The sequence below is a fragment of the Triturus cristatus genome, chromosome 5_1 (genome assembly GCF_964204655.1).
Source record: "Triturus cristatus chromosome 5_1, aTriCri1.1, whole genome shotgun sequence".
NCBI lineage: Eukaryota > Metazoa > Chordata > Amphibia > Caudata > Salamandridae > Triturus > Triturus cristatus.
The window spans coordinates 58,543,568-58,565,703 of NC_140587.1; the positions used below are offsets into that span (position 1 = coordinate 58,543,568).

General features: G+C 45.1%; 1 protein-coding gene across 2 annotated transcripts in view; it reads right to left on the minus strand.

The window, feature by feature from the left end:
* Positions 1-22,136, minus strand: part of LOC146830170 (uncharacterized) — a 356,937-nt gene that overhangs the window by 269,186 nt on the left and 65,615 nt on the right. Inside the window, exons 2-3 of one of the 2 annotated variants that reach the window (XM_085604413.1) lie at positions 18,371-18,548; positions 14,803-14,853 (exon numbers count right to left, since the gene is read on the minus strand). In XM_085604413.1, the coding sequence (XP_085460539.1) occupies positions 14,803-14,812 (10 nt within the window). In that variant the 5' untranslated portion in view covers positions 14,813-14,853; positions 18,371-18,548. The remainder of the gene's footprint in view (positions 1-14,802; positions 14,854-18,370; positions 18,549-22,136) is intronic. The other variant, XM_085604414.1, reaches the window with a different exon arrangement.

Sequence of the window (22,136 nt, forward strand, 5' to 3'; positions counted from 1 at the left end):
GAGGAGGCATCCCAGGAGAGAACAAACACCAATGGAGTCCAACAAGCAAAATGAGGGCAAGGATGCAGAGAGGAGGAAGAGAAAACACAAGTTTTCTGACAAGGAGCAGGAGGTCCTCATAGAGGAAATGGTATGCAGCCATGAGCTCCTTTTTGGGAAAAAGGCACTGCGAGTCCCAGAGGCAAGGAAACGCAAAATCTGGCTGGACATTCAACAGAAGGTGAATGCTGTGGGTGTGACCAATCGCACCATCGAGGAATTGCGCAAGCGATGGTATGATATGCGCCAGAGGTCGAAGGAGAGGGTGGCAGCCAGACTAAAGGATGCAAACCAGACCGGGGGAGGACCATCCACAACAGCACAGCCAACACCCCACGAGGAGCTTGTGGAGTCCACTCTCCTGCCTGAGAGCGTCGGTGGTGTGGCTGACATTGACAGCTCCGACCCTGCATCCAGCAGCCAAGGTAAGATGCATGCAAAATCAAGCTGCACTGATCCCCATCCCATGCACACTTCCCCAAATGCGCTAAATATCCTCACAAAATGTCATTCCCGTCCCAAGTCTTACAGCACGCCCAGCGATGCATCATGGAACTTGTAGTAATATGTCTGACAGTGTGTCCATGAGACATAGGAAATCCAATGCAACATGTGGGTTGGCGAGAAGTGAATGATACAGTGTCAGACGTTAGCCGATACAAACTGTAGAAACTTTATTGAGTGCAAATTGCAGACAAAGACACAAACTCATGTAGTCCCCTTTACATCCACAGCACAATCCAGGGCACGTGATGACAGTGCAGAGGGAGAGGAGCCTGCACATCCTGAGGACTCCAGTGATGATACGGAGCACACACCAATCCTGCGCAGGAAGCGCACACATGTGCCCCCAATGCCTCCATTTGAGGATGACATACTGGCCACAGGGGAGGACAGTGACAGAAGAGAGGGGAGTCAGGGTGTGTCACACATGCCCAGTCAGGACACACGAAGGTCAAGCATTCCACCACAGGATAGACGCAGGTCAAGGCCCAGGAGCAGCACTGCCACTGAAGCGGAGGACACCGTATTTTCTGGGCTGGAACACAGCATGCTGCAGGTACAGCGCCTGCAATGTAAATCTTTGAGGTCAATAAATAGGCAGCTATGCCGTATTCACAAAGATCATCAAAACATGGGGGAGGGCATCATGGCCATGGCAGGTGCCATCCGTGACCTGTGTGACACTCTGAGGCACAACCAAGCCGCCAGTGAGAGGGCTGCCCGACGTGCCAATGCACGCCTGCACACATATACCAAGGCCGTGAACCGCCTCTGCACCAGCACTCTGACACGCAGAAGCGTCACAATGCAGGTGGAAATGGCGCACTGCTGTCAGGACATAGCCAGAGGGCTAGCACAGGTCACCAGTGCAGTGGAGCAGCTGCAGACGGCCAACTCAGGTGGCAGCCCTCTCATGGCCTCTGGCGAGAGTGAAGAAACCTCCAGTAGGAGCAGCTTCACTCCTACATTGCCTGGAGAAAGACGGCGCAGTTCGAGACAGGGTGCAGGACCCAGGAACACCATGGAGGGCACTCAGCCTGGACGCCAAACACCACCAATACGTCACCGAAGGAGGTGAACTGTCCAGTGACAATGAATCAAAAAAGGGTGAAGTAACCTAACTATGCAGATTGCACAGTTACTTGTGCCGTACCTGCACTGTGTGCATAACATGTGCTGGGTACAGCAACACTTTTAATGATTGTGAAGTGTGAATAAACACAACACACATTAGAAAGATTTTTTGTCTCATGTCATCATTGCTCACCTAGAAGTAGTTTTGTGTGATCTCAGTCCGTCTCTAGCGTCCAGCAGCTGCCCCGACTCCTGACGCTGGTCTGCCAGGGGGAGCAGGGCAAACGTCATCCGATGTGTCTGTATCGGTCACATCAATTGTGGTGCCTTTCCTCATAGCCATGTTATGGAGCATTGCACAGCTTGCCACGATTTTACAGCAGGTCTCAGGGCTGTATTGCAGTGCGCCTCCACTTTTATGCAGGCACCGGAACCGGCTCTTAAGGATTCCAAACGTACGCTCAATGATGCAGCGTGTAGATCTGTGTGCCCTGTTGTATCTCCTCTCACTTGCATTGGCTGGATCCAGATACGGGGTCAGGATGAAGTCCCGCACTGCATAGGCACTGTCACCTGCAGGGATAGACACAATATGTAAGTCAATGTCCCCACCCTCCAGTGATGTAGTGGATGTATGGATGTGTGCCATGTATTTACCTAGCAGGTATCCCTCCCCAAACTCTCCAGCACTCAGACATCTGTGTATTCTACTGTGTCTAAAGATGAAAGAGTCATGTGTACTGCCAGGGTATTTGGGTACGATGTCATTGATGATATACTTTGCGTTGCACACAATCTGTATATTGAGGGAATGGTAGCATTTACGGTTTCTGTAGACATATTCAGTTGCTGATGGGGGTGTGATGGCCACATGGGTCCCATCGATGCAGCCAATGACGTGGGGGAAACGTGCAATCTGGTAGAAGTCAAGTTTTGTTTGCTGTAATGCCTGTTGGGTGGTGGGGAAGTATATGTGATGTGAGAGCCTCTGTAGCATTGCATCTAGAAAGGCATGTAAGAAGCGCAAAAGTGCACTCTGTGACACCCCACCAACCTCCGCTATGACCCGTTGAAAACTCCCTGACGCCAGGAGGTGCAGGGAGCACAGGACCTGCACATGTGTGGGAATTGTTTGTGTCCTGCGTGTAGGGTGTTCCAAGTAGGGTTTCAGCTCCTCAATCAGGTCCAATATGGTATGTGGGTGCAGCCTGTACTTGTCATGGATGTCCTATTCAGTGTGCTGGAACAGAGTGATGCGCAGCCTGAATATACGTTCCTGTCTCATTCTCCTCTGTGCAAGAGCCCGAATACGCAGCCTCCTGGCTATCACAAACAGTGCTGCCATTGTGGTAGGTTCTGTTGCATTGTGGGGTGGTTTAAGTACCTTGCACCTGTTTACCACCTGCATGCACTTGGTGTTAATTGCGATTTCTTAATTTGCGAATTTCGTTATTTCGCAATTAGCGAGTTTTTCATACAGTTGCTTGCGATTTCTTAATTTGCAATATCCTTTTTGCGAATTTCACAAATTGAGAATATCGCAATTTAAGAAATCGCAAGCATAATCGCAATTTTGGAGTTTTGCAGCCTAAGAAATCGCTATTTAGCGATTTCTTAATTTGCACTAGGAATGTGTGTCATACATGTGAAATTGCGAATATTTAGTCGCAAACGCTGTTTTTTGCAATTCGCAGCGTTTGCGACTAAAATTTGGTTTCATACATGTGCCCCCAAGTCTGATTGGCCATTAGGCCTCTATGCCTTTGAAGGCCTTTACATGTTACAGCCATCATATATGGGTCCTTATAAGGTGTTGAAATTAATCAACCTAGTGGCGCTAAAAATGGATCTGCCGAAAGACAATGCTGGAAAGTGGATTATTATTAGTGGTAAATTTGCATCTACCACTGGCAATAAGGCCACTAACACAGTGTAGGGCTCAGAATAGGTCTCAGAAATGTATTCCAATGCTCAACCCTTGGTAGCTTGGCTGAAAGATCCAACACCAATTTACAAAATTAGGAAATATTTTTATCTTTACAATGACACTAAAATGCAAAACAATCCAATTTAAGGAACTAAAGAAATGATTTTTTAAAGATGTAGCACAATATAGCACATAGAAACCTATAGCACTTATTGGCACATCTGGTCGAGCTAGATTGGGACAAAGTCAAAGTTTCAGGCTGACGGCGATGAAGCCTTGCGCGGCTCCCCCTTGCAATAGGTCTTGGTTAAAGTTTTTACCTTCTGACTTAGAAACCTTTCTTGAGCTTTTATTCCCAGGGTCCCTCAAAGCTCTCAGCCAGTCCTGATTCAGTGAGGGTTCACTGGCTTGCCTTGCGACGAGCTCCTTGTCAAACTTATGGATGTCCTCCCTCCGGAGCTTTCCAGCAGGATAAACCAGATATCCAAGATGGCTTGAAGTTGAAGGTGGGTGGCTTGACTCTCGCGATTGGTCCCGGTCACCTCTTCTACATTTGGACTTAGAAACTACAGAGCTTTTTCTCGTAGGGTCCCTCGATGCTCTTCACCAGCCCGGATTCAGTGAAGGTTCGCCAGCTTGGGTTTCGACCAGCTCCCGGTCAAACTCTGGCATTCGGTACTCCGAGGCTTTTGAGTGGGACGAACCTGGAACCTACCTATGAACCTTTTTTTTCCAGAGTTGCTCTAAAGTTCTCTAAACTTCTGTAACTTCTTCCTGAGGTTCCTCAGAGGGTCCCAAGGATTCCAAAACTTAAACCAAGGGGCTGGAAGCTCCAAGATGGTCCTTGAAAGTTTGGGACTTCAGTTCCCACAATCCACTTGGACAATCTCCTGACAGCAACTTTTACCTTGCAAAAAGCAAGCTCGCCTTCTCTCATCTCTATAAAACCCTTATTGAGACGAAGGATCAGGGGTGTATGATAAAATGGGGGAATGTTAACTCAGAGGAATGTAATGCTTGCAGGTTTCTAATATGTTGGGATGACTTCAACACTTGTTTTGAGGGTGATACTACTGACGTCCAGATCTTTATGGTCTTAGAGCGCATACATGCACACATTAATTATGCTCTGGCCAAGCACAGTGCAGTTGGTTTGATAAGCATTGGTCGAGGGCTAAAAGAGCGCTTACAGCAACTCTCAAAAGTATTCCGCAGGACAGGGCCACCATTGAATCTTTAGAGCAGCTTACAAAGCCTCCCTTGGTAACCGGAAGTTGCAACTAAAGATAGAGCTGTGGGGTCACTTGGTGATAACGAGGCAACTGAACAACGGTACTAAATTCTGGGGCGTTCTGAATCACTCCTTCTTTAAGAATGATTTGTTGTCAGAACAGGAGGCCACCGTTTCCTTCCCAGGCCTGCGATATTCATTTTACTCTTCTTTATGACTTGGTGGAAGTTGTGCCCTCATCACCCCTATTGATGGGTTTATGGTTGAGTGAAAGGAAGTGAGAAATCCCATTATCACCCTCCCTCTGGGTGAGGCTCCGGGTGCCAATGGGGTCCCGTGAGACCTTTTGAAATCTGTGTCGGAAGTGTGGGCCCCGGTTATCACCCGTCATATCAATTCAGCCATCAGAGGTCCCCTGCCTGATGCTTGGGAGCAATCTGTTATTATCCCTGTATTCAAGAAAGGCAACAGAGCAGATCTGGACAGTTACAGGCCTATCTCACTGATTGATGTGGAAGTCAAGATTGTTGGGAGGGTTATTTTGGAGAGACTCACCACATGGGAAAATGAGAGAGAGACTCTTTCTGATATACAGTATGGGTTCCGATCCGACAGTGGTTTAATAAAACAGAATCTCAACTTACATCTTTTGATTTCAAAATACTCCTGGGTGAAGGGGGGAGCCATTCATATGGCCTTCATGGACCACAGCTCGGCATTTGATAAAGTCAACAGGGAAAAGCTTTGGGAGGGGTTCAGGTCCATGCGGGTGGATGATGCTGTAGTAGGATTTATAAGAGCCCTCCATACCGACCTCACAGGAGTCGTTTTATATGGTTCTAAATGGTGAATGTAGCAGACCGTTTGCTTTAAAAAGGGTTGTCCAGCAGGGCTGCATCCTTGCATCATTCTTATTTGTCATGTATATCAATCGACTGGAGGGTGTTGTAACCAACAGAGGGACAGATGCTATATTATTTACCAGGACTGCCAGGAGTTTAACAGCTTTTATACTTTTTTTTACTTTCATGAATCGTTTAGACCTTTCTACGGACTTCAAAAAGTCTGTCTTTATAGTACTAGGTCAAAAAATACGAAAACGTGCAGTCTTTTTGCACAGGGCCAGATCTTATCTAGGGTTGAAGAGTTCTCCTACTTGGGGCTTCTCCTGAATTCCTGTTTAGCTGGACACCTTTAGTTAAGAAAAATGGGAGAATTTTGCAAAGAGCCATTTCAGGAGTGCATGACTTTGCTGGACGTATTGGTCACAAACCACCTGATCTTATGTTAAAAATATATAAGGCCAAGTGTATTCCGAAGTCAACCTTTGGCTGTAAAATATGAGGGTATGCCAAAATTGACCAAATTCAAGTGGTTGAGAATACCCCTGCTGAGATCATCTATGAGGAACTGGGGATGGCCTTCATTTCCGATCTCATTCGTATTTGAACACTTCTTTTGTGGTGTTCTGTCTGGTCAAAAGAAGTATTGCACTTAAATAGACAAATACTACAGGACTGTCTGTCACTAGCCAAAGCGGATTATATCCCATGGGTCTCGTACATAAGGAAATCTTTCATGGGATTGGGCTGCCCAGACCTCTTTTATGATCCTGTGGGTATCACAACTAAGGACCTACTCGGGGTTAAACATTCCTTTGTCCAGATGGTGATCACAGAAAGGGAGAATTCCGCTTTAACAAAACAGTTGTTTTGTTGTTATGTCATGGTTAAATCTGTCCCCAGCATGGAACGTACCTCCTTTTGGAAATGCCTAGTTATCATTGGCGTCTCCTAACATTTCTGAGACTGAATATATTCCATCCACTGTTATTCCCAAAGGGGGTTTGGTTTTCCCAATCTATCCTGCCTCCATGTACCTGCAACAATATTTCCATCAATACTTCCATGTACTTTTACGTCCAAAATTCTCCACCCTTCAACACAAATTATTATGGGCTATATTCTTCGCATATGGTTTTGACCAGATCAGACCAGCTTTCCTATACTTACACTTTTTGGGCTACTCCCAAACTGTTTTTTTGCCTCCCATTTTTTTATCTGGGGTTTTCAGCTCAACTCGATAGTCATGTATTTATTTGTCTGAGGAATGCTTTGATAATCTCTATTTTTTAAGAATTGTTTATAAAAATGTGACTATTTTTAATGTTTTATGGACTGCTGATGTTTATTATTTATCCAGTTTTGCTTGCTTGAATATCTTCTTATTCTACTCTAGCCTGCTTTCCTCTGAAAATCGAATAAACATTAAAGATGGATTGACATCATTGATCACATCACTGATGACATCCTCCGCCACACTACAACAAAATTAAAATGCATAAACAATACGCCATTTTAGACAGAAGTCCGTCCACACAAATTAGAACATGTACATTTATTTCTGCATATAAGTGTCCATAGGGACACAAGTTTTATACCAACATCTACTACATGGAGGTTTTACCAATGACTAAGTTGTTATCAAATAAATTATTTACCTAAAAAAGGCTACTCAATATAACTATTGGCTTGGTGAGAGAATTCACCAAAGAAACCTTCTTTAACAAAACAAAAGTACATACTAAGCATTTAAGAAATAATTCTTTAGTAAATGGAAAAAAACATACCATAATGTACTATCCTCACTCATTTTACTGAATACAACTGTAGGTGAGTCCCACAACCAACTACAAAAATGTTTGATATTCTACAGATATTCTATTACAGAGGCCTACCGTACACCATCTCCACCAATGAACAACTAACTGCCTGAATAAATAGTTCACATTTGAAATAACTGCCTCACCCACTACAATTCACGTCGGGCCCAACTCAAACAAGCATTTGCAATGCAATAGGTCTTGCTTTTACGCGAGTTTGAGCTATTGACATTGTAAATGACAATGCCTTTTATTTATGTGTTTTGATAATTGACACATAAAAGGCATTGTCATTTACAATGCCAATAGCTCAAACTCTTATGAATGCAAGACCTCGGCCACCATTGTACCGGCTTGCTTGTAAAGAGGGTCCCTATTGGTATAGGATATCTAATATATGTGTTGGTACACTGTACATGTCTACGTTCATGTTGAAGTTATGTGTGTGTGTATATATATATATATATATATATATATTCACTGAAAAAACCATAGGTTTCATGCACGTTATAGTTAGGAATTGGCATTTAAAAAACCTTTGAAATTCACTGAAAAAACCAAAGGTTTCAGGGGCGTTATAGTTAGGAATTGGCATTTAAAAAACCTTAGAAATTCACTGAAAAAACCATAGGTTTCAGGGGCGTTATAGTTAGCTGGACATTTCCCTCGTACAAAACCCTAGAAATTCCCCTGTTATAGTTAGTTCAGATAACTATAACTTACGCCCCCACAATGCACTGCTGATGATGTCACATATTACATCACTCATGACATGGTCAGTGACATCACTGATGACATCACTGATGACATTTCAAATGACATCACTGATGACATCACTGATGACATCATCCAGTGAGTATGTGTTTCCGTACAGTTTTAATATGTTTAATATATATAGGGAAAGGCCTGTTGAAGAATGAGTGGGTGTACAAGTGTGTGAATGGATGATTTTCTAGGTGCGTAACTGACTCTGTAAGTGAGTCATTAAATGTATCTTACTGCAGACTAGTGACTAAACTGTGGGAATGTCTGTATGTGTCTGTATGTTGGTGTATAAGTGGCTGCATGGTTTTGTGAATAGATATATGAGTGTCTATATGGGTTATTGATTGGTTGTCTGAGTATCTGTATGGGTGCCTGAGTGTTTGTGTGGGTAGGGTGTGTGTGACTCTGTGCATAGATGTGTGAGTGGGTGATTCTATGGGTGCATCTTTTTAAGAGTGCAACTGTGATGGACTGTATGGTTGGGTGAGTGTATGTATGGGTGTGTTAGTGATTTAATGTATATCTCAGTTGTACATGTGTCAGTAACTACATATGTGAAACGCAGTGTATATGTGTGTAAGAGTATATAACTATCTATATGTGAGAGTGTGTGATTGCGGGAGTGGCTGTATGGATGAGTGTGTGCTTGTATTAGTAATTGTATAAGAGCGTCAGAATTTGTTAGTATTTTTATGAGTAAATGAACTTGAGTGTGTTTAACTGTATAGGTGAGTAAATTGGACTGTGTTTAATTATTTGCATGATGGACTAGGTGTGTCAGTACCTCAATGGATGATTGGCGGTGTGTGAGTGTCTATATAGGTGTATAAATGCATATGATAGTCTTGTACGGAGTGACTGTAAGTATGAGTGACTGTACAGGTGAGTGAGTGGAGGTGTATGTAGACCTAAGAGTCAATGAGTGGGTATGTAGTTATTGGTATTGGAGTATCTATGGTTTTCAAAATGGCCGTCTGAAATTTTGAGTCGGTGTATCAAAGGTTATATTAGGGTGTGAGAAGATGCACTAATTTATCACATGGATGACGTCATCATTGATGTCATTTGAGATGTCATCAGTGATGTCATCAGTGATGTCACTGACCATGTCATGAGTGATGTAATATGTGACGTCATCAGCAGTGCATTGCGGGGGCGTGAGTTTTAGATAGCTGAACTAACTATAACAGGGGAATTTCTAGGGTTTTGTATGAGGGAAATGTCCAGCTAACTATAACGCCCCTGAAACCTGTGTTTTTTTCAGTGAATTTCTAAGGTTTTTTAAATGCCAATTCCTAACTATAACGCCCCTGAAACCTTTGGTGTTTTCAGTGAATTTCAAAGGTTTTTTAAATGCCAATTCCTAACTATAACGTGCATGAAACCTATGGTTTTTTCAGTGAATTTCAAAGGTTTTTTAAATGCTAATTCTTATCTATAACTTATCTCTAAAGATATCATGTTTAATGATTTTGATTGGATTTCTATATTTTTCAAATTCAGTGTGTCAATTTCATTAATTATGTTGTTTTTTTTTAAATACTTTTTTTATCACCATTTTTTAAACTTATTTTTTCAATTAATTCTTTTAAAAATTAAAAATATTATTTGAATTTAATGGGTTTTTCAAAATATTTTTTTATATTTTTCAAAATATTTTTTTAACTATATGTTCAAAACTTTATTTTTTTCCATGTTTTTGGATCCGCGCACCCTATGCGCACCATTCTCGATCCCTACGCATTAGCATCCATGCATGGTATGCGTTGGGTACGTGTTTAGTGCGTGATCACAATGCGACCGGTACGCGACTCCCAGCCTATACGCGACACGTTCGATGTACGTAATGCGACGTTTACGCGCTTCCGCGATGCGTCATCTGCGTCTATGACGCGGTAGGTGCGCGGATCCCGCGAAATATTTAACATTTAAAAAAACATATATATTTATTTCATGTGAATATTAATTGAAGACAAACTCTAAACTAGTCTTAAAAGACTTCAGCTTGATCTTTATCTCCCAAAAATGTCAATTTTTTTTCCTTGGATCCGCGCACCCAACCCGAGAGAATCCGTGCACCTAACGCATTCGGATGCGCACACCCTGCGCGCATTTCTTTTTTTTTTTTTTTTTTTTAAAAAGGGGGCCCCAGGGGGTCCTTCTGGGATCCCCTAAGCACCTCTAGAGGGTCAGAGTATTTCCACTCTGCCCCCTTTATATGTTTTACACACTTATTCCCCTTGCTTCTTCAGCCTCGCGTCTACCGAGGCAGAAAATGGCCGCCAACAGTTCCTGGTTTTGAATGTAGACAGACACTCGACAGCCAATTAGCATTCAGCACGCGATCGGGAGGGTGCGCGCTCGGTTCGGGGAGGGTGCGCTTACGGTGCGGGTAGGGTGCGCGGATCCTCCCCAGCCATAGATATCACTAGCTTTTCTACCCTAAATTTCTCAGGAACTACTGAATTCACACCATTTATGCAAAAGGCACGAGTCTGAACTGAGGACTACCTCTTTGCCAAATTTGGTGTCATTCCGTTCAGCGGTTCAGGCTGTAGCTGCGACAACAGATCCTATGGGAAATTGCATGGGGAAAACGCGTTTTGGGACCCCCTTTTTTCTCGGCCCCTGCTTGACGAATCACCACGAAACTTTCAGGGTAGGAGCGGAGCGGAGCTGGCCAAAAGTTTGGAAAATTTCGCGAAGATTCGTCAACCGGCGCCAAAGTTATTCCCAATAGAATGTTGCGGATTTCCTATATATATATTCTAATAAGTATTGTGAATATATATTGTGAAAAGATGTTTTTTTTGTTATGGTTTGGCCCATTGGTTTGGGAACGAGCTAGATGGAATAAGTTTTGAATTATAATTGGGAAGTAAAGACCACACCAGTGACCAATTAAGAAGTTGACTGGCTGAAGACATATCCATTTGTTGCCATAAGAAGACCAACTTTTGTTGCTTCACGTATTTTGTGCCCGGGTCTTATTGGGATGTTTTGGGCAAACCCCTATTTTTGATACACATGCTTGCAAAGTCAAAGCGCGTATGGCGTGCTAATGTGGAGCGAAAACATGTGTGCCTGCAGTAGGTGAAACGCATTAAAGAAAGTAGGGCTTACAGACAAAATAAGACGTACCGTTGAACAACCGAAGTAAAAGGACCAGTCCTCTTCTCACTTCTGCCCCTGCCATTCTGCTATTTATTAGCCATTTCTGGATATATAAACATATAAATGCACTGTAGAAAATCTTGGAGCTGTTTTAGTGACTACTACGGTTCATGTGGCTGCTCCCACAATTTGATGAGAAGCATAGCAAAGGCGCACTTTATTTCACTGATTATTACTTTTGCCTAAAAGATGGCTGTCAAAAAGAGTTTCCAAATGTGGCCGGAAGAAACCGTATAGTATTAAACGTGCTCTTAAAGAAAAAAGGTAGCTGCTCAACACATGGTAAACAGTTGGTAAACAAGCCAAGTCGGAAACAAAGCCTGAACGCGCACTTCCCCATCCTAAAAAAGTGTCATTCATTGGCAGACACATGTAAATGAAATCCCTGTGGAGTTTGCTTTCAGAATAAACAGATGATACATGAAAGCCGCTCTCCTGAAAGCCGCCTTCAGTGCCGGATCTTAATAGGGCTCACGTTTCAGGTCGGCCAACATTTTTACTTGTAAGAGACAATAGCGTAATGAAAGCTGGGAACAAATTAATCCAAACGTAAGGGAAAATGGAAACTGCTGAACTGCTTTATCTTTAAACATGTTAATGAAAAGCGTGGGTGCTTTACACAGCAGCTTTCTGCAATAACACTTTTTTTTGCATTTTGGTTTCATTTTGGTTAGAACTGTGATCAGTAATTCAAAAGAAAACAAGCGGAATCGCGGAAAAGCACGGCGCGCATGCCTGTGCACATGCACTGTAGCTCTAGGCTGGCCTGGTAGCACTTTTTGGAGCCCTCTCAAAAAGTCTCGCCAGACCAGCGCATGCGCTGGGTCAGGCGAGACCTAAAAAGGACTCCGCATTCATGGCAGAATCTACACACTTGTGGCGGAATCGCCACCAGGCGCACTGCAGAGAGTGCGCTGTACGGAGATTCCGCCTCGAGTGCAGAGATTCCACCACCAGAGCAGAGATTCTGCACTCGTAACTTTACTACACGAAAGTCCTATGTGAATCGGGCCCTTTAACAATACTGTGGGCCTTATTTATCAAGGGGTTGTGTCACTTTTGCACCACACAACTGATAGAGCATTGTGATATTCTGAAAATTGTAGGGGTACATTATATTCACGAGTAGTTCGTACCCGCATATATTTTTATGTGTCTTCATTTTAGTTAGTAACATGTTGTAATAACCAATGGTAAATGAAGTATTAGTATGAGTCGTGCCATTCGAGAAAAGTAAAATGGCATTTAGATGGAATCATGTAATTCTCGATGTTCATTGCAAATGCTAAATGAGGTAGCTCACATGTATTGTAAAGCATTAGATTTAAACATGCACCATATTAAAGTCTGCAGATGTAGTGATGATTGATTATGTTTAAATGTGATGAAATGTAGTGCTTGCAGATGCCATTATTAAATGCGTGTTTAATTTGATGTCAAAGGCCTAGCTGGAGCATACATTCCTTTATATTGCGAAAGGCCTATTCGTTTTTTATGTTAGCTAAATTTTGCAGGCCCGAAATGTATTTTCCCAGGTAAAGCTCTCATTTGGAGACAGTCAGTGAAATTCATGTGCGTGCAAGGTGTTCTGTTCTCAGGTTTCTGTTGCAGGTGCAAGGACATCGTCCTCGTTAGCTAAGACTAACGCTTTTGTTTTAGGAGTTAGGTATGGAGGAGACCTGCTACAATGTATTCAGGAATGCCGATAACTGGAAGTAGATACTCTTTGGTGCTGAAGAAGCCTGAGACCCAAGCACACTTCAACCATTGCTGAACCAAGTACAAGTTTAGGTGGAAAATCACCTGCGAGAGGTGCCTGGCCAGAGGAGATGTTTCAGGGGCGTGTTCCATAAAGTGAGCATTTTGTATTAGGGACAGTGCCCTGAGGGTTGAGAGAGCAGATGCTAGAAGAGCAGAGAGTGGCGTTAAAGGGGGTAGAAGGAAGAGATCGATCTTCAGGAGAGAGACTTAGAAGGAATCCTGTAGCTTTCGCTACTGACCCTTACAACGTGAGTGTACTCCTTAGGAAGTCTTCACAAGCTGACACCTTTCCTTGATCTTGCCTGGGAAATGCTAAGTAGTTATGCCACCTTAGTGATAGTGTAAGGATAGATTAATGGATTTTTTTTCAGCCACTACTGATGACTAATCTAGATGTTGGAGCGGTCATTGCTTGTTTAGTATTCTTGGCGTTGCTCATTCTTTTCATATTGCATCGGAATAGACTCATTCGTAGGATGAACTTTGTATTAGTGCCCATGTATTTTTCAACCTCGTCATGAGGTGCTTGTATGTTCAGTTGTTTTTGGCTTTGTAATAAAACCCCTAAATTTGAATTCGGAGTTAGTGATCTTTTCTGAGTCTAAATTGATTGGTCCGTGTTAGATAGAGGTGACTGTATGATTTCTCCCCTTTACACTTTTCAGCAGTCAATAAAGACCCAGTCGACCGCGGATTCTAAGAGAAGATTTTAGGGTAAAATCTGGCGTCATCACAACTTGTTGCATGCCCGACGCAACCCCAAAATGTGATATATCAAGCCACTCAAGGCCACTATGCATGGCCTGAGTTACCTGATAAATCAAGAGTAACGCAACGCAGCACAAATCACTATGTGACTTTACTCTGCCTCAGGGAGGCGTTCAATGCACATTGTGTGGGTGTTTCCACGCAACACCAATGTATTTTGACGCACTCCCAGATAAACCATTACTGGTAGACCCAGGAATGCACGAAAATGCTACGCCATCCCAGGGATGGATAACGAGGAGAAATGTATTTATTTCTCCTCGTTTTTTCCTCTGTCTGCATTCTGCTGCACACAGAGACAGAGGTAAACGTGTCAGGGGATTCTTTTTGTGCAGGAAGGTATCTCTGCCTGCACAAAAACAATCCTGCATGCAACACAGGCACCCTTGCACCATGGTGCAAGTGTGCCCTACGCCAAAGGGTGCCTGCGTTGGCGGTAGGCAGTTTATTGTGCGCTAGAGCTGGGAAAAGGTAAGAATGCGCCGTTTTCTGATAAATACGGTGCATTCCGGCCCATTTCCATGTAACGCAGCTCAGCAAGGTCACATTTCTGCGCTGCACTGTGAGACTTTTTGTTAAAATGGCCCACACTACTTAAAAATGGGCAGCCCTATAAACTTAGTAATTCACTACCACATACAATTGTTCTCTCGTGAGTCGTGAATTGATGGCTTCAATGACTACAGCGGAATCACTTTTGCACAAATGTTAGTGTGACCTCTAAGCTGAGGAAGAGTGTCATGAACCTTCATCAGAAGCAAAGTCTAAAAATCCAAGTCGCACCTCCCCCCGCCAGCGGGCTCTATGAACAATAGACCGTAGTCAACCATTTGCCACTCTGTTCTAAAAACATTTATGTAAGTCCTGATCTTTCTGTAGCATCATTAAAACATTTACCTGGCCCCATCTCTGGAGAGAGTCCACTGACCACCGCAGCCAGGGGTGGATCTGTAGAAAGGAGCAGAAACAACATGGTAAGTGCAAAGGGGTCAGAACCAGGGTTTAAAAGCAGGGGTGCTTCCAGTAAATAGAGAGGGGACTTTACGAGGGGCCAAGCAGAGAGTTTTAGAGCAGGTTTGCTATAAAGAGAATGGCGATTGTAACTAAGAGAGCTCAGCACACAGCATTTCAACAGGCTTTACATATGCTCCATAAAGCAGGTAAGTGACGTAGCAGGCTCTGCAACGCAGCATTCAATAGGACTGACCCAGATACACCGCTGCTTACCATGGTTCAACCCCATCCAGGTGAGCTCGGCCAGATTGTCAAGAAAAAACATCACTTTCTCCCACCCCATAAACTTCCTTTAGAGTTTCCCTCAATGCTTAGTGCTGCCTTCCATACCCCTCTGCCCCTACACATGGACCCACTTGATGAATCCCTGTCCCTTCTGGGTCTATCAGGGGCTTCCCCAATGTGTAGCTTGTGAGATACTGGTAGCTCTACAGATATCTGGAAGTAGCTCTCCTGTTTACAGTCCGGACTAATAAATTAGTTGAATTAACAGAAAAAGTGTCTATTCGAGATGAAAATGTATGCACTTTCAGAACTCATAAGCTGATGTTTGGGGGGGAAATGGTTGAATTTCCAAAATATATTTCAAGCTGATATTTGAGTGATATATTATGTGGCATTGGAAAAACTTGTTACTAGCATAGGGGCATATCAACAACAACCGGCGATAATTATCTCTAAGCGCACTTAGCGCTAGGATAATTATCGCCGGCTAGCGTGAATTTTTATCGCTGAGATAGCGTGCTATTAGCAAAGCTCATCTCAATAGCGATAAAAATCCTCACGCTAACAGGCTAACGTGAGATTATCGCTGGAAACCCAGCGATAATCTCACGTTACCTTGTTGATAGGGACAGGCAAACTTAGCCATGATATCCTCCTTCCATAGGATATCATGGCTAAGTCAGAAAAATACCAGACGTAAAAAAGCAGCGTTAACCGCGGTTAGCGCTGCTTTTTTTGTCTCTAACAGGGTAAGCGACATTCTTGATAATAGGAGAAATGTCGCTTAGCGACATTTCTCCTATTATTTTACTCTGGAACGCCCCCTTTGCATCTCATTAGAGATGCAAGGGGAAGCGTAGAGTAAAAGGGTGCTAACATGCAAATTTGCATGTTAGCACCCTGTTGTTGATAGGGCGCTAGTTTTATCTCTCCTTTTTTGGCTTTTAAAGCCAAAAAAGCAGAGATAAAGCCCTTGTTGATATGCCCCTTTATTACTTGGGGCCATAAGCATTGCAGCTACGGCTGTTATGTATTACCCATGTTAAAGGTATTTAAAATTGCAAAGGCTTGTTTACGTTACTGCTGCAACCTGCATGGTGCCCTGATGTGATTACTACTGGCAGTGGCGGTCCCTCTGCTAAGGTTAGAGGCGTGTCGCCCCACTGCTTTTCAGTAGAGGAAAAAAAAGGAAAAGTACATTGATAATAACACGTTATTATGATTATTTTACTTTTCCTTACTGAGGCAGTTTTACGGAACGGGCTGCGCTGTCTCACAGCCAGCATGGAGAGTGGTTCATGCACTTGAGTGCGCATGACGGTTTGGCTGGCCGACTTGGGCCGGCCAAACAATCACGCGCACTAGCCTATTCTCCACCAGGCTGTAATGCACTGCCTGGGTGGAGAACATGCACAGGCTACCACTGCCAGTATGAGTGCCGAACCATGCCGCTCAGACCTATCATGACGCTGTTGTACTGCTCGTGAGAGCAGCGCCATGATTGGCGTAGGTGAGCCTGTGTGCTTCCTGCTTCCGGAGGAGAGACGACGCTGGAGGAGAGATGGAGAGACAGTGGCCCTGCAGAGGAGGTAGGTTGGATTTTTATTTTTATAGTTTACCTCCCCTAACCTCCCCACCAGCCCTCGTCTGTACCAGCCGTCACTGACTACTGGTAACCATACAGAGGGTGGCCACCAATAATCTCTTGTCCGACACGGCAGCAATTATGACACTAATTATTATTAGTAGCTTGAGATTATTTTCAATTAGCATAAGTAGCTCTTATTAGAGAAAAGACTGGATACCCCTTGTCAATCACTTGAACCATATGGAGGCGATGTACATTTTATTACAAGACCGGCTCCTATTACGCCTTCTTTTCTTGCCTTTAATTTGATAGCAGCTAAGAAAAAGCCTACAGTTATCAGAAAACGGCGCACCCTCTGCACGGTTACCAGTAGCCAGTGGCGGCTGGTACAGAAGAGGGGTGGCGGGGAGGTTAGGGGGAGGTAAACTAAAAAAATAAAAATCCAACCTACCTCCTCTGCAGGACCACTGTCTCTCCGTCTCTCCTCCAGCGTCTTGTCTCCTCCGGAAGCAGGAAGCACACAGGCTCACCTGCGCCTTCTTTTCTTGCCTTTAATTTGAAAGCAGCTAAGAAAAGCCTACAGTTCTCATGAATCAAAAGGAAGCTACTAAAGTATAACATCAGGCGGCGGTAATTGGCACGTGCTTGGCCAACCCCACGAAACCCAGACATCCAGAATATCCAAAGCATGGCACATTGAAGTGTAGAGTCTGCACCTGTCTGGCATCATCCTTGGTCCAGGAGCAATCGGGGAGAGGATGTAGCCTTACGGCTAGAGCTGTCGACTTCGTAGCTGAGGAACCGGGTTCGAGTCTCAGCAACGACGCTCAACATCCTGGTGTTCTGGGCAAATCACGTACTCTCCCCGTGCCCAACAAAAATGAATGTGTCCGATACTGGTGTTCAAGTAAGGGGTCGGATATCTCATATCTTAGGGTCTAGTTCGAGCTATATAAAAAAAAAAAAAAACAGAGACCCCCGTGCCTAGGAACTCCCAGGAGGTCACACTCCTTTCAGCCACAGAAAAAAGGTCTGGTCAGGATTGTTAATTCACAAAAATTGTTATGGACACCTTTGTCATTAAATCGTGGTGCTCCCCCCACAGAACAGTTCCTGGGCCTTGCAGCCCTCAGCACACATGATAGATTAGAGTGAAAACTGAACAAGTAAAAATCAGAAAGCAGGTTCACACACAGGTGGGTCTCTCAGAGCAGTGTACCATGCAGGGGATATTCTCTTCCAACACCACCACATCATATGTGACTGACACTGTCCCTGCCCTGCTGACCCATACAGAGGTATGTCTGGCATGAGACTGACTGTCCCAGTCGATCGGCTCTTCGGAGGCACTGGCCTGTGTGCGGTGCTCCCACTCTCCAGAGAGGCGCCCTTCTTTCATCACTGCCGGCCCACTGACCTCTCTCTAATGACGCTACATGGCAGCAGATTTCAACAGTGTAGGATTCATGGTTTTCACAGAAACATACAGCTGTGTTAAACAGAGAAAGGATAATGTTCCTCTGTGAGCGGACACCACCCTACCGTGTGCCTGAGTACAAGGACAATCTAGATGTGTTAAGTAGGACTTTCTTAGGATGACTTTGTAAAGTTCACAGGATTTGAAACCTGGTTACTTACTATTCTGAGGTCTGGGCAGCAACCTGAGAAGCCTGTGCCCCTGCAGATGGTAGTCGCAGGCTCCACGGGGTCTCTAGCGACACAGGAGGCCACTGAACCACCAACCATCACCAACCCTTTCAGCCGTGCGCCTCGGCAGACCCGCACTCTCAGGAAAAGCTGTGTCGCTGTTAAGGTGCTGTAAAGAATGAAGTCAAAAGGTAAGTGCAAAATTCGAGGTTTTATTGGAGGGAGGCACAGCACAGCTGTACAGCACAGCACCAAGAAATAACTGACATCTAAAGGCTCTGGAACATGGAACGTAACTTGTACAAGGCAGGCACAGTGTTCCATGTTCCAGGCAGGGGGAAAGGGGTAAAAGGATGGATGCAGCAGGTGCGGCTCACAAAGAACCACTTCCAGCTCAGCACTATCAATGTGAGAGCACAGCTTCATGTAGGAGCCAGAGTAGTGCACAGAGGGGGGCGTGGGATTGGTTTATTCTATGTGGAGGATTGATTGAGGGGAGGGAATCGCAGAGGGTGGTGTTGGAGGATGGCATGAGAGAGAACAAACAGTGAGGAGAAGGCACTCAGGAGAGTTGTCAGGAGAGAGGCATGAAACTAGGCATTTATTTTTAGATCTCGCCTACGGCTGCGCATGTGCTGTCTATTGCAAGACATATTGTTAGCTTACAATGAACTTAAAGCCCTCCCATTACTCACCACTGGTTGGCTTCATGGTCACTCTTGTTTGCTTGCTTCTTATTCATCAGATTTCATAGACTTTCCTTACTCTTATTGTGTGGCCCTGCCATTCGTCTCCAGGGCCGGATTGGCCGTATCGGGCACAGGGCGTTTCCCCTGTGGGCCGCCAGGGTGGGGGTTGGTTTTGGACCCCTGGGGGGCCATTTTTGCTAACAGACTCCCCCCTCCCCCGGCGGCCGGATGAACTTAATTGCCATGGCTGGTTTGCGTTCCTGAGCCCCTCGCATCAGAGGTTAGGCAAACGCATTTTAGAGTGGTGTCTGCATCACGCATTATGGTGCCTGGGAGCCAGATGTCAGTGTGCTTTTAAATATTTACAATCCAAAATGTCCAACATGGACATTACAACTCACTCTGAATAATTATTAGCACTGCAGGGTCAGGGCTTCAAATGCGGCTCAGCCAGGAGGCGGCCTCAAACACCACATGGTCTCTCACTTGCGTGGTTTAATAAACAAACGCCCTCCTTCTCGGTGGAGCACCAAAGCTCCTCACATGGATTCAGGCTGCTGGAGGCGTGCCTATTGTTCTATCCCTGCTGGGTGCCTGTTGTGACGGAAAAGTACTCTGCATGGTAAGAGGCGTGCACCCATGCCCTGAGTGCCCAACTATACTGTTTTTCTTCTCTTTGTTTTCTCTTTTATCATGAATTGAGTTATGCCTATTGTTAGAAATGGGGGTCTCTGGTTGGCAGTGGATGGCCACTGTCCAAGCAGGGACCCTTCTTTCTAAGTCAGAGTGAAGGCCTGCACCCCCTTGACAACTCCTGCTCCACCCTGTGGTAACGTAGCACGAGCAGTTAGGCTAATCTCAGAGGCAGTGTGTAAAGCGTTGATAATCATACACAGCAAATACAGTGAGGAACACTACAAAGGGACACAACACAGGTGGTTATCAAAGAAAATAGTTATATTTATAGAGACTTATCACAAGACCAAATACCGTGGAAATCCCAATACTGTACAAAAATAGTTCTCTCTGGATGCTGCAAAATAGTTCCAATGGGTAAGGTAAAGTTCAGTTCAGGACAGTGGTCTCTGCGACCCCCCTACTCACAGTTCTGAGATGTTGGCAAATAAGCCACAAGAAATGTCGCTCCGGCGGGTTAGCGATGTTTTTCCCCACGCTCTGGTCACGGGCGCTGGCAAACGGGGGTTAGCGACGATTTTCCGGACCCTCAGCAGCTGTAGCGATGATTTTTGGGCCGCAAGCGTGCAGGACGATGATCAGGCCAGCGGGCCCTCAGCGGCAGCGATGCGACGATGTTCCGGACGCTCAGCAGCTGTAGCGATGATTTTCTGTCTGCAAACGTGCCGGGCGATGATCAGACCAGCGAGCCTTCAGCGGCAGCGATGCGATGATTTTCTTTACGCCCTGTAGTTGCAGCGATGATTTTTGGGCCGTAAACGTGCGGGGCGATGATTAGGCCAGCGAGCCTTCAGCGGCAGCGATGGAATGATTTTCTTTACGCTCTGTAGGTGTAGCGACGATTTTCTTCACGCTCCTTGGCTGCGGCGGCTCGCTAACAGGCCTTAGCGACGAAAAGGAAGTCTACTGGTCCTGAGACTTCAGTCAGGGGGCTAGTTCTCTCTCTAGCCCTTGGGTGATTGCAGGGTCAAGATTAAAAAGTTCTCTTACAGCTCCTTTTCCCTCCTTTTTCCAGTCCAATGAAAACTACTGCAGGCCAATCCAGGGAACAGCACACAACACCAGGACAGTCCTCTCCTGCAGCTTTCTTCAGTTCCACGGACAGAGGTTGGTCTTGAAATCCAGGGCAATACAAATTGTAGGGGATTCAGCACAGATATTTATACCCCAAAAGTCTTTGTTCTCAGAAGCTACAAGTCACTGAACCCAGCCAGAACCAGTTCTGCCCAGCCCTGGAGCACTTTGTTTACCAGGCTGCATCCTTCCTGTAGCGATTACTAGCACACTGAAGAGGCTCAGGATGCGATATACGCCTTCCCGTATTCAGATTGCCCGGAGCTGTAAGCAGGGCAGCGGGAAACCGTGTAGGGGCCCTCGAGGCGCTAGGGACTACAACTCCCAGACGCCCCACGGCTGAGAAACCGGAAACAGACACTCGCATCTCGGCTTGGAGAGATGCTACAAAGCCCCGCCTCTGTTACAGCGCGGGGCTTTGCAATTGCCTTCCAGCCTAGGTTCCAACCGGAATGTCTTCGCTACTTCTATTCCTGATTACGAAGCCACCGATAAGATACCGCTTTTCCTTGATAACGGCCACAAAGCGGTTACATGCTTGTCAGGACGCTTCCTAAATCTCCACGCTGCCCTCTCTTCCGTGCTTCGCTGAGTGAACGTGGGACCTGTTCCTTATTACTCCGCCTCTTGCCTCCAAGACGCGTGGACTTGGGGGACAGACTGAACCGACTCTCGACCATCTTTCCTGCAAGAGGGTTTGCAGGAGAAGAGTTTTAGAGAGCATTCTATACTGCGAAACCCGAACACTTGGTGTCCCGGAGCTAGGCAGAGCAGACGGTACCCCCCGCAGGACTGCTGTAGCTCCGTGAGATGCTCCCTGGTGAACTCCATTGAAGATCCAGAAGTCCTGTGATTATCGAGACTGTATCTATCAGGTATTTAGGTGGAACTTATAACTGACCTGGTGCGCTGTTGCGCTCCTTTTCCTGTTTTCTTTGGATTCCTTGTTTTCTTGTTGGTTATCAACGGACATTATAACTTTCATGGGTTCTGAATCCTGCTGAGGTGTAGCAATCTCCAACCTCCTCCTTTAAGGCTGCACTGTCCTCAGAGTCTCTATTTTCACAGTTGTATGTAAGTTCTCAGTAAGTACACCATCGGTGTAAGAAGAATAGTCTTATCTAGAAAACACTACTGTATTGTCTCACCCTAACCCCATTATTCTCTCTCCTGTGTGCATACAGTCCTGCTCTCCCGATCTCTGCACATCCCCCCAACACGCTAGAGGGTGAACAGGAGAAGGAGGACTCCTTTGGCAGCCACTTTTATTGTTTTCTCCACTTCCCCTTTCCCCGAGG